The 12,807-nt window shown below is 41.7% G+C and overlaps 1 protein-coding gene across 2 annotated transcripts in view; it reads right to left on the bottom strand.

Moving 5' to 3' along the window:
* LOC118511408 overlaps positions 1 to 12,807 on the bottom strand; it is an 87,269-nt gene that overhangs the window by 23,143 nt on the left and 51,319 nt on the right. For both annotated transcript variants that reach the window (XM_036054465.1, XM_036054466.1), the window contains one exon: positions 2,786 to 2,896. In XM_036054465.1, the coding sequence (XP_035910358.1) occupies positions 2,786 to 2,896 (111 nt within the window). The remainder of the gene's footprint in view (positions 1 to 2,785; positions 2,897 to 12,807) is intronic.

Here is a 12,807-nt window from a genome sequence, read left to right as displayed (position 1 = left end):
ACGAATTTCGCAAAAGATTTCAAACCGTTTATTGCACATGATCGTTTTATAGCTTGAACTCGGTCGAGACTCGTCCTGAAAGGTTTTTGCGTTTTGTTCCCCGCCCCTCCTGAACATTCATTATTGCAGCGGTGCTAATTTATGTGAAACAAAAAGGGGCAAAACTTTTATACACTTAAAGGAGAAGGAATTTTTAATTGTTTCTTCGGTGCGTTTTGATGCTGGTTTTCGGGATGCAATTTATGCTCCGAAGCGCATCGTTTTTTGTTTCAAGCAAATTTCCCCCAAAAAGCAAATTAAATGCCTAATCGTACAAGTTTACGGTGAATTGGGGTTCGGGTTTTTTGAATACCGTAGCCGACCATATTAGATGCAGATGTAACTGAGAGAAGGTCAATAAAAACACGGAAAGGCTTTTTTGTGGGCAATGGATTTTTTCTTCATCAAAACATCACACCGCACTGTTAGATAACTGCAGCGGAACCGATTGCAATTTGCATACTTCTGCTACATGGGTGATTAGTACTCATAAAATCTCTTTTTTCAGATAATGGAATGCTTTAAGAATGTACAAAAAGGAGCTGTTAAAATAATAATACTTTTCGTTGTGGAGTTAATAATTCAATGATTTGCATTTTTTGCTAATAAAATCATAATGATTGGTAATTTATGAAACAACGAAATGGCACATTATTTCAATTGTTTTATTACCGTTGGAGCTAGTAATAGAAAAGTTTTTATCATTTATATAACTCTTCAATTATTTTTATTTCAATCAATTTTTCGTATGATCTTCGAGTTCAATTGGTGCAGCTCCAATGGCTATAATTCATTCACTGTAATACGAATGAATGCTTACTTCTGTGTAGGCTACCCGGTTAAGGTGTTTTATTATATTTAAAGTGAAAATAATTAAATGGAGCTTTACATGGAGGAATTCCATAGGATTTAGTGATCAATCGCTACAGAAAATGATTTTAAAATTTTAATTGATTTAATGGTAAGTTATGTCAATTGATCGATTCTCTTACACAAAGGCTTTACTAAGGCTATTAAAATTGCTCTTAAAATCAAAAGATTCTTACAAAAAAGTGCACATTTGTTTAATCTAAAAGAAAAGAAATAAAGATAAATTATAAAACATTTCATTTATGTTTCGAACTCGTTCCATACAGTTAATTTGTTTCAATTAATGAACTGTAATATGAATATATACGTACTTTGATTTATGCTACACTTGCTGGACGTTTGAACCTTTTTTTTTAATTTAAAGACATGAAATCAAAATTCATTTGCCATAATTCAAGTGCAAATAAATACGTACATACTTTTGTTTATACTATCTGCTTTCCAACATTACTCTTATCGTTTCCTTAAATTGACCGTCGATTAACTCTACAAAAACAATAAATAATTGTAATTTTACGCACAATTTACAATATTCTTATTCACAACGCAGCTCATAACATAGCCAATTGCACCGTATTATGTCTCATAGAATTGCATACCAAGCACACAAAAAACCGACCAGGATCATTAAACGAACCATAACAACAGTCATCAACCGACATGCATCATACATCAGCCAGCCAGTTTTAATTTGTTTTGCGAGCCCAGTGCAATTCCCATTAAATGCCGAATGACAGAAGCTAATGCTGCGGTTTTTTCGCGTAATTTTATGTACAGATATGTGCAAACCGAACGACAAATACGACACGTTCCCGGGCTACTGACCCGCCTAGTGGGGTCGTTCTTCAGGATGGGGATACATTGTGTCCGGCAGACAGAGGCCACACAAACGTGTGTGTTGGCCCTTAGCTCGTGCTTCATATTGTGCTCATGTGTGTGAAGAGTGTGTGTGTGTGTGATTTTGCGAACATGAACACACAAAACATAATGAATGCTCAGAAGCGACAAATTTACCTTCTTCTGTTTTCCTCGCTTCTGTTTCTGGCTCTGTTTATAGTTCTCGGTGGAAAAGCCTCCTGTTTTTTTCGTCGCTACCTAAATGCACACGCATGCCACTGTTGTCACGCGTCTTCTTGAGCGATATTAATTCCGGAATACAACCTGACCATTATCCGGTGTGAGACAACGCATGCGCGTAAGAGAGTACAGCAAAAGAAGAACAAATGGAATCGTCGCGTAAGTGCATTATAACGGTGGCAACACCATTTCGGTGGCAGAGCAATAGAGCACAGGCAAACGGAGGCGCACTCAGGCCTGGCCGACCACCCCAAAAGGTGCAAACGGCAGCGGTGCATTGACACGCACCGCATCGCCATTCGACAAATTGCACCACTTTACAGAAGGTCAGAAAGGCTCGCAATTTGTTCACCAACACTTCGCACCTTTCGCGAACAGGTGTGCACCGGTCGGTCGCGAATCGTTAGACAGACCCCCTTACAAACACACTCCATTAGCAAATTTGTCTAAACATTTGCGTGGCGTAAAATGCGGATGGGGTTACCCGGATCAAGGTTCGTGTTGTTTGGTGTGTTCTAACAAATCTCTTCACCCTCCGTCCCATTTGAAAAATGCCAGCGTGAAAGGCTCTCTCTCCCGCTCTCGCCATCCTTTTGTGGAAGTGCAAGTACAAGGAGGTGTAATAATTGTTTGCGAAATTAAAGTCAAGTGCCGTTGTGCTGCTTTCAAACGCTTAGCAGAGTTCAGCCGGGGGGAAGGGTTGAAAGGGCGGTAGATTGGACACGGGAGGTGAGGCGCGAAAAATGGGCGAAAAGAATCTTTGACCGAAGATAGGTTGCGAGGCTTTTGTGCGACTTACCGGGAAATCCAATCTCGCGGCTGGGATGAACGATTTGGCCACGGTGAGGCAAAAAGACGAACGGTATCTTCTCCGAGCTTGATCCGCTGATGAACGGCGCTAGAGTGCATTCTGGATGAGAGAGTAAAGAAGAATAAGCAACGGGTTAGATCTGTGGATTTTTATTGAATGTAAAAATGTATAGAAGTAATGGCGGTGAAGTCAAAATTTCGTTAAAATACAACACACAAAAATAAGAAAGTTTAATAAATATATAATATGATAATGAATTGACTTAGAAGAAGTGATAAGAGTCAAATATTTAAAAAATTATGTAAATTCAATATAATTAAGAAAATAAAATATTTAAAAAGAACTTTATTATAATAAGAACGCTTAAACCATACAATATGATATATAACAGAAATACATAATTTTTGTTTCATTAAACGTAAAGAGAAATGAGCTCAAACTCTCAAAGATTTTAGAGAGTTATACATAAAAAAAAAATAAAATATAGATCAATAACATGCAACAGAAACTCACGAAAGAAACCAATTGAATATGTATCTTAAAATAAAAAAAAACTTCAGCAAACTTTCACTTGTGATAAGAAACATGAATGGAAAAGAAAACTAAACCATGACACTAGCTAATCATTATCATTATTTAAAGGCAAACAAGTAATAAATCCAAAGAAAAAGTGTTCTTGTTTTTAAAATTTACAGAAGCATAATTATGTATATTTTTGTTCCCCTTAAACACTTTTGGTGTGAATAAAACATGGTTTGAAATTGTATTTACAAAAACAAAAATTCAAAAACCTGACCCAAAAATGGCACCTAACAAGTGAAGAATTTTTTGTTTTGGCGAAAGAGACACAAACCGTTTGAAACGATTATGGTTCGTTTGTTAGGATTGTCTCCATACCGATGCCGCTCGAGTACTTTCCATTTCATCGCCATTGTGTGTGTCCCAGGCCTTTAAAAAACAACCCCACACCGAATCTAATATTGACCCCCGTGAAAGGCCACACTATGGGTTGGCTTGTAATATGGAAAAATAAAGCTCAAACCCGGAAGCCAGCAAACGTGATGCGCCGGCTGGGTTAAAGCGGGACCGTCGTGTTTGTGTTTGTGGTCGTTTTGTGCGGTTCACCTTCACCGGGAGGAACCATTTAATCAAATGAAATGTACATATTTCCATCATTCTATTTCGGGCTCATTTCCACAGACGCTAATACGCTACCAACAAATAAAATCGGGCTAGCTAGAGAGTGGGCTGGGAAGTAACGATGGCTATGGCAAAAGAAAAAAAAACCAAACCGAACAAACAACACCGAACACAACACGCCCTAGCGTGGTGGGAACTAATTTTCTCACACAAATTTGTTGCACGACCGGTGGTGGTGGCGCTGGTGAGCGATGAGTCGAACTTGTCATCGGTGGGAAATATGGTAAGAAGATTCGAAAGTGGAGTGAAGTCGGGGTAGGCGGCGTCGGGCGGTGGTTGGGCGACGAAAATGCACAGCGAAAATGATGAGCAGAAGGAAAATTTCCAATGTAAACTCCAACTGGAAAACTAAACTATATCACGGGCAGCGTGGTGGGTGGATCGCGCTGGCAAGATCAACCCCACGATCCGTTCCACCGGTTGATGGTATAACGCGAAGCAGATCGGAGAGTGGATTGAATCCGTGGCTGTGGAGTTGCCGCGAGCAGCGCGATTTCGATGCGGTTCACGGTGAATTGAATAAACTATCGCGCCCGGGAATCTATCGACGCGAACGAAACGAAAGCGGTTGAACCAAGCAAGCGGTAATAAGTCCCGGGAAACGTCGAGGCCCATCATCGAGGCTCGCACCTGGGTGGCGCACATGGCCAGTTGTTTGCATAGCGATTTGGGGATGTTTTAGCGAAACCGTTCCCGCCCCGAAGCGATGCGAGTGATGCCGGTTCGCGGGTTGCATGTCAATTTGAAGGGAATCGTTCGATGGGTACGCCGACTATTGGGCGATCGGATGCTGGTTGTTTTGGGTTTGGATGTGAAAGTGTCGCTTTTCGACACAGATGTGTGGCTTCCGTCTAATGGAAAGTGGCGGATTCGTTGTTTGGCGAGGAAGTGCAAATGCTTTTACACAAATGGGTAAACAGAAAACGTGTTTGGCACAGGGAGTGTGTTCAACAACTGACATCCATTATACTGGACGGCGTAAAGGTGGCCTTACTAGAAATTGATCCTTTTTTTTAATTAATATAGTACAAATAACTGTTTATAGTGGTTCCAATGACCTTATTTGTTCTATAAAACGTATATTTGGATTTGATGGTGCTGGGACCGTTGTTTCGTTCTTCTCAAATTGATCGTATTATAAACGTATCGGATATTGAACTTTTGAATCAATTTATTCTCAATCCTTCTAAAGGACCTATTGAGATGGAACAACTAACGATGTAGACTTGCTTTCGTTAAATTCAAAGAACCCTGTTATTTGAATTTGCATCCAGCATAAAGCTTTCTAGACTATTGATTTCTAGAATAAGAATAACTTATAAAATATGAATCTAATAAAACAGTTAAGCATATAAATCATTGGAATCTAAAAAATGAGGGCGTTGGAAATGAAATATGGTTCTGCATAAAGCTAGATAAGAGTGCAACATTAGTATCGAGGAGATACAAGCACTGTATAATTTTAACTTCTTTGAAATATCTTATTTGTATTCCTAGAGCAATGGTGAGCTGATCTTGCCATAAAAGCTTGAAAATATTCAAAAGAGGTATCAACTGGTCATCGTAGACGACAACATTGGTGGACATACATCGTTAACTCATTTACTTCACATTTTTTTTACAAATTTTAGACAACAATGAAAATGGATTTTTTATCTTCTTAATTTGCAAATAATTTTGATCTTTATGGTAACGAACCAACAATAACTCAATAATTAATCTTACAGTCTATTTCAATTTGCAATAACACTTAAGGTATAAAGACACTTATTTCCACTTAATATTCTACCATAATTTCCCTTCAGTAAAGTTTCCATCACACAGCAAGAAAAATCGCCCAACAATCCCCCACTCAATAAATCCATTCCAATAAGCACAATTGTTTGTGGTGCAGTTTCTCCACTTTACTTTTCAAAACGATCCATCTTTTTTTGGTTAAATCTGCCGCCCCCCTTCTAAACATTATTACCGGTGACAGTGGTCTGGCGAATGGCACTATTATGAGCTAATTTTTCATTACCGCAAAAAGCATTAACCAAAAGAGGGAAAAAAAAACTGTCATACAACTGTCACTTTTGGGAAGTCACCAGCAGCTTTCGTCCACTTCAACACCAATAAAAGCATTACTCGCCATCTAACCTTAAACTTCACCGGTCACCTCCGAGATCACTAGCTTGATGCCTTTTTACGTTCGCACACTGATGGAAAGCAGTGCGAAATGATTGGCATTAATTTCGTACCTCATAAACAATGCTCTTGTTTCTTGTCGGTTTTTCTGTTGCTATTGCTTCTAGTTTAAACCAAAAACCTTTTACCAAGGAGACTCCCGAATTTGATTGTTTTTTCGCATTTCACTACAGAGCAATAGAGAGGGAGATAGATAGAGGTGGAAATAGAAACGAATTAGATGGATCTTTCTACCGCACCAACCAACCAGTCCGGGCCAAATGCGTATATTTGGATTAATCACCGAATCTAGGCAAAAGAAAGCGCTAAATGCGTTAAGCAAAATCTCATTTCCTTGTGCTACGCTACTGGCCGAGCTAGCCATCGTAAATGGGCTCGTTTTAATGAACCGCTCGCGAAAGAACCGCTAGAGTTTGTGTACCAGACTTCACGGCTACCGGGCTGCAGGTCCCAGCCTAGGTACAGCAGGAGGGATTCAGGAACAGGATGGACCTTATGGGATTGTGCTGCCAGCCAAGACTCACCGTGTACTACACGTTGTACCGAAATTTACGCTTCTCTGCATAATTAAGCCGTTTCTGTGGTGAATCTTCACCCGTGAGCGAAACGGCAGCTAAGCTCACTGGCCTAACGACGAGCAAAAGTCCGTGTTTGCCTCGTTTTATGCCTAGCCGGACTAACAACAGCAAACGTTAAGCGATGTAGCATCGGTGTAGCGTTCCGGAGTGCGTTTAAAATCTGTAGCCGCACGCTTCGAGCGTATGCTTTAGTTTTTTCAATTTTTGGACCCCAACTTTCATCGGACAGGGAGGGCTGCTTACTGAATAGGGGAGGAGGTTCGAAAATTGAATTACTCCCGTAATGGTGCATGAAGATTGCTCCTGTATTTTGTGCCACCACTCTCGGTTATTTGACAATCGATTTTCACTAGTCCACTGCACATTCCAACTGCTATGGGGAAATCGACGAAAACATTTGACCCAATTTTAATGGTGGTACAGTATTGTGCGTGCGACAAAATTGGTCACCCCGGGGTGCTTCTATTCGGGATAAACACTGCATATACGATGTTACTGCAGCCACGCCACACTGCAACAACAACAACATACCATAACCATTGTGCGTGGTAATCGATGCAAAATTGTTCCATTTTTCGGTTTGGAAAGAGAGAAAAAAAACCTCATGGAATTATTCCCCCCTCTATGTTGGGAAGGTAATTTTGGGAATTGGGTCCCAAATGAAGAGAGGCAGAGCGAGAGAAAGACGAACTAAAAGGCGTCAAAACATTTCGTCCGATCTTTGGGGATGAACGCGCTCCATTCGGCTAAAAGCTGGGCGTGGAGCGAACTCATTTTTTTGCTCTCATTTTTTTTTTATTTAATTTAATCGCAGACCACTTTTACCCAACCCAACCGATTTCCCGGCAATGAAATGTGAATAAGGCCCCGACGGATTTAATCGTACTACTCGGTTGGTGACTTGAAGTTTTTGGGGCTCTTTGGCATTGATCGCCACATATGGCCGAAAATCGCAATAATCATTTGGAAATTCACACTTTAAAAGTGGTTTAAAGGGTTGGAGGTTAGGAAAGAAAGACGAGGGAACGAGAGATAGATTTGGATAGAAAATGTTTTTCTCATGACCCGCAAGTCATGAGGGGAAGGCACCGAGACTCGGTCAGCTGTTTGTTGTTGAGCCTCTGAGAAGGGCACTTGTTTGGGTGAGCATTTTGCTTAGGTTTTTTCTTTTCGTTTGCAATCTCACAGCTCCTGGCAGCGTGATGAACTCTTCCAGGAAAAAAGGCAAATCCATAACATCTGTTACTTACCAATGGTTAGTATTGTTTTACTGGTGGCTCCATCTGTCGGGCAAAGCCTGGAGAGGCCACCAGTAAACAAGAATTAGAAATTGGAATGTTCAATTACTTCTTTCCATCATTGAAACTGCCAGCATAAAGTGGAAGGGTACTCCAGTGCTCCGAGCAAATACTTCTGCCAGCATCGAACATACCAAAAGCACCTGTCGATTCGATTCCAGCGCACAGTGGTTACCTACTTAAGCCGCCGCAACCGCCGGAATAGGAATATCGTCGTGCCGATCGATTTAATAAACGTGTGAAAATGCTCACCCCAATCGGCGGTACCATTCTCGGCCACTTCGGCGCTTCACACCCGGGATGCTGGGGCTGCCTTCTAATAAACTTCTACCTATGGTTCAAGAATCTCAACCCTCTGTCGATTGCCGGTTATGACCCGATCAGCACAACTAACAAGCTGAGATGAAGTATAATTTTGAAGGGCACATCGCTGCTCACCTCGGGCAGGATTGGACGGGAAGTAATTGGAGCATATTGTCTCACATCATTACAGATCTGCGGAGCCGAGCCGCTGAGAATCTTCACACCTGCTCCATTCGGATAGGCATTAACGAGCGTGTGTGTGTGTGTGCGCGCACCCAAACGAGTGATCAAGAAGTTGAGAGGTGAGTTCATAAACACCACTCATAAACCGACAGTGCGGCGCCTAGGTTGAGATCTCATAATGGAGGCTATGGAGTTTTTCGACACACGGTACGCATCTTCTACGCTTCTAATAAAATTATTTGTTGAACAATTTGTAACCACTAATGAGCGTAACGGCACCGGATGATGCGTGTTGATTGCCGTTTTAAGAATCGGAGAAGAATTGTGCCCCATTACGTTAACCCGAGGCCTAACTTCTAGGAGCGAGCTCCACAAGTATGGTGATTATGCTCATCTTCATGTCTTCATGTCCCGATTAATCCTTTATGGTAAAAATTGAACCTTTTCTCCACTCATACCGGTGGGTAAATTCGTATTCACTGATGACTTCCAGCCCTCAAGAAGAAATTCTGTTGCTGAGAGTTGCTGCGTACTGATTTCTATGGCTCACTTTACGACTCTTCCCGTGGGGCATAATTAAGTGCTAAGATGCGGATGTGTGCTTTTAATTGGGCAAAGGTAAAAGTCGCTAAAACATTCCTTGCGGTCACGCGTCCCCACGCGTCAATCGTGTGTCCGCCTCGTCGCCGTACGCCTGGCAGCCATTTATCATCGGCAAAATCAGGGATCGTGCTATTTGCATTTTGCCAGGACTCATCTCATTTGCCCAAAGTCGCGTCTCGAAGCAGTACACACGAACGTCGCGTTCTTCGTCGGCTGGAAATCAATTTTCTCCGTTCGACCCAGAACACGTACCGCGCTCGCGCATTGGAACGCAGCTTGTTGTAGGTCTTTCTGCGTCCCCCCTTTTTGCGGATTATTATGCGGATCGCTCTGTGTAAACATGTGCTCTACGGTGGAGTTTTCTCCCCTTTCTTCCTCAACCCCATCGGCTTTTTGTAGCCGATGTTTTTCACCTTCTGAAGAGCTTTTCCGGGATGAACTAAGTGACCGCCAGCTGCGCCTACCTTCAACTAGGCTGCATTTATATGCAATTATATGCGAAACATGAGAAGGGCTCTCACTTCAGTATCCACAAGCAAAACACGCGATCGGCAAGCACGATCCATGGGGAAAGAAAATTTCAAACAACCTTACACTTCCCGCTTTCGCACGGGCAGCGCGATCTTACCGGATCGAAGTAAACCAGATTAACACATATGATCCGCGCACGATCGCGGTCGGTTATGAGACGGTCCAGTAAAGGCCAAGAAGGGCGTGTGTGTGTGTTCTGATTATTCGATTATGTTGCGCTCCTTGAACCCACCACAGGAATCGGTTCCCTACCAAGCAAAGCAGTCAAATAAAATAGTCACTTTACACGCATCATTTTCCAATAAACAACCCAGTTGCAACGGCCGTCCACGGCGATCGGCCATTGAAACCGTTTTGTATCGATTTTGCAACAAGAACATGCATACCGCGTGTACTTCAGTGGGTCATCGGACGTCACCGAGAATTGGCAACATTTTAAGCTTAATACTCCGGTCCGTCGGTTGGTTAAGCTGTTAAGGCCTACATAACCCCGCTAACAACCGGTGGTAAGGCGGCTGCCATCGAGCTTACCAGCAACAACGTGCTGGCGGCCATTTACGATCGCATTAACAACGCAAATCGATCCGGCCCAAAACGCTAGGGCGGGCGGATCGAGCAGCGTATCTCTCGTGATCGAACGGCATAAATAGCGTCGTTGTCTAGCGTTCTATCTTCCGTTGGCGTCGCGAAATAATAGCACATTGGCATGCTAACTGTGTGTCGGGACGACGACGGGTTCGGCCAGCGCAAACTCCCGCAGATCCAAGTGTCATGTTGTTATGCAGAAGCAGTCACCTTTCGGGCAACAAAGGTAAGCAACAACGCGTGGTGGATTAAATTTCCAGACCAGATCGGACAGAAACGCTACACGGGATGCGTAGGTTCAATAGCTTGTTCTGGGGTTCGAGAGAAAGCTAGAACCACTGGAGGAGGGAGCACGTTTGGTGATACACATTTAGCACATTAACGGTCAAGGTAAGCGTTTCTATGCGAGCAATTGGTGCAGTACGACGCCAGTTACCATTCGGGAGGATGAGATTCGTGGAAGTCGTTTGGAAGCGGGTTCACTTAATATTACAGTGAGTGGTATTGGTATAAGCGCACAGCACTTTTGTTTTTGGATTTCGCCGATGGTAATTCTTTGATTATAGTTTATGCCATGCCGTATTCTCTTTTGCTAGACTAGCACTATAATTATAATTGGTCCTGGTACGTAAGGTGAGAACTAACGTTTATTTTTTTTTGTGGAATGTATCTTGAGGAAAACGTCTTTTTTCTATCTAAAATCAATAAAAATATATTAAGAAGCGCAAGTCATATATTTTTAAATTGATTTGAAGGAACAGTCAGGCAAAGCTGACAAAAAACAAACAATAGTTTGAGCGCGATGATGTAGTATTTTTTGTTCAATATTGACTTGATCTTTCAGGGCTTTCAGGTATCAAACTATGGATAAAATCTAGAAAAAAGTTGGCTATTTTTTACACAACTGTTTTCATTTTTAGACCATTGCTAATGCGTGCTATCCTGAGTGAGTAAGATATCTAAAGAGTTGGTTAAGAACTGAGATCACTCACTGTCTAATCCTGGATAGTCACTCACTGACTAATCCTAGAGAGAGATAAAAATTCAGATTAAAATGGAAAATTCTTGCAAAAGAATGACGAGTTCAATGAGGAAAACCTGATATTTTTTCAAGTTTTTATATAACCTCATCTTCTTTGAGTTTTGCAATGGATATGCACTATGAAAAAGGATTTATTGCTTAATGGTTACTTCTGTAACATGAAGTGTCACGTATAAGAAAACTGTGATTTATGTGTTTACAATTATTTCTCTCACTGTTTGTAGGCGAAATTATACCTGGGAAGAAATTTCTAGAGCACATGAGCAGGAAGTAATGCTAACGATCAAGCCCATTGGAATACATTTGCATACGATACCTCACTCCCAGCTGCAAGTGTCTTTAAGACCTACATTAAGAGACATGAGTCGTGTTGCGAACAGTTTACAAACATTGGTTCAAACAAAACCCTTCTCCATTACACACATGATCGCATCATTACATCAACCACAACAACTCTTCCTACCATTACAAATCAAATATTTATTTACTTTTTATATGTTTCCAATTTTCCCGCCCACTGAACTGCTGCTGCTGCCTGCTGATCTGTAACATTGTTTACCGGACAGAAAAACAACAAACCAAATAAAACAAATCATTCAGCGAAAAACTGTGCTGTGAGCGGGCATTGCATCATACGAGCCGATTTAGTGGCCGTTGTTTCCTGCTGCCTAGGAAGGTTGAGCTCGAAAGAAAGCGTTGGAGATGCGCGAAAAGTAAACAGGCAACGTGTGCGAGCTTCAATTACTTCCACGTTTTGTGAAGTCGTCTCGAGACCTATATGATGTCAGCCAGGAGATGTCATGTTCGGTTCCAAGTTTTAAAATCCCGTTAAGGGCCAACTTGAAGAGATGATTTTAATTGCATCAGATTTATAAAGCATATCGCTATTTATGAAACCCAGTGACAGTACCTTATCAAAAGCTAGTAAATTATTGTTATACCTTTCCAATATGCGCAGGAAAAATGTGAAAAAAATTTCCTTCTCATTCTTTCTCTAACCAACTCCACTGCTCATTTGATTGGGCGAAAGTATTTCATCCATTAATCGATGATCAGCTGCTAAACGTTTTTTCATGCAGATCATGCTCAAGACAAAAAAGAAACCAGTTACAAGATGTCGTCTTCATGCGGTACAACCGTACAACCACATGCCAGGAAAAAAAGAAAAATCTTGTTCCAATAAGACATAAATTGTTAAGCGACCATTTGTTTGCCCATTGTTTACCCACCCCGTTAACGGCATCCCATTCCAATGAGCTTCGATTAATGGTACATCGGCACCGGCAGCACCCGGAGCAGCCGCCACAACAGAAGACCGTTTTCCTTCTGGTAGAAAAATTGAAACCTCCCCTTTTCATGGCTGATTGTGTCAGTCTTTCGAGGCCGTTTAAAAATTCCATGTTCTGTGTTCATTCGGTTGATTTTTATAATGTGTGAGCCCAGCTCACACATTAGTGCGAGAGAAACCGATGGTCGAGACGACTTTTTGATTACGATGCT

The sequence above is a fragment of the Anopheles stephensi genome, chromosome 3, assembly GCF_013141755.1.
Source record: "Anopheles stephensi strain Indian chromosome 3, UCI_ANSTEP_V1.0, whole genome shotgun sequence".
Lineage (NCBI taxonomy): Eukaryota > Metazoa > Arthropoda > Insecta > Diptera > Culicidae > Anopheles > Anopheles stephensi.
This window is presented reverse-complemented; position numbering and strand designations above follow the sequence as displayed.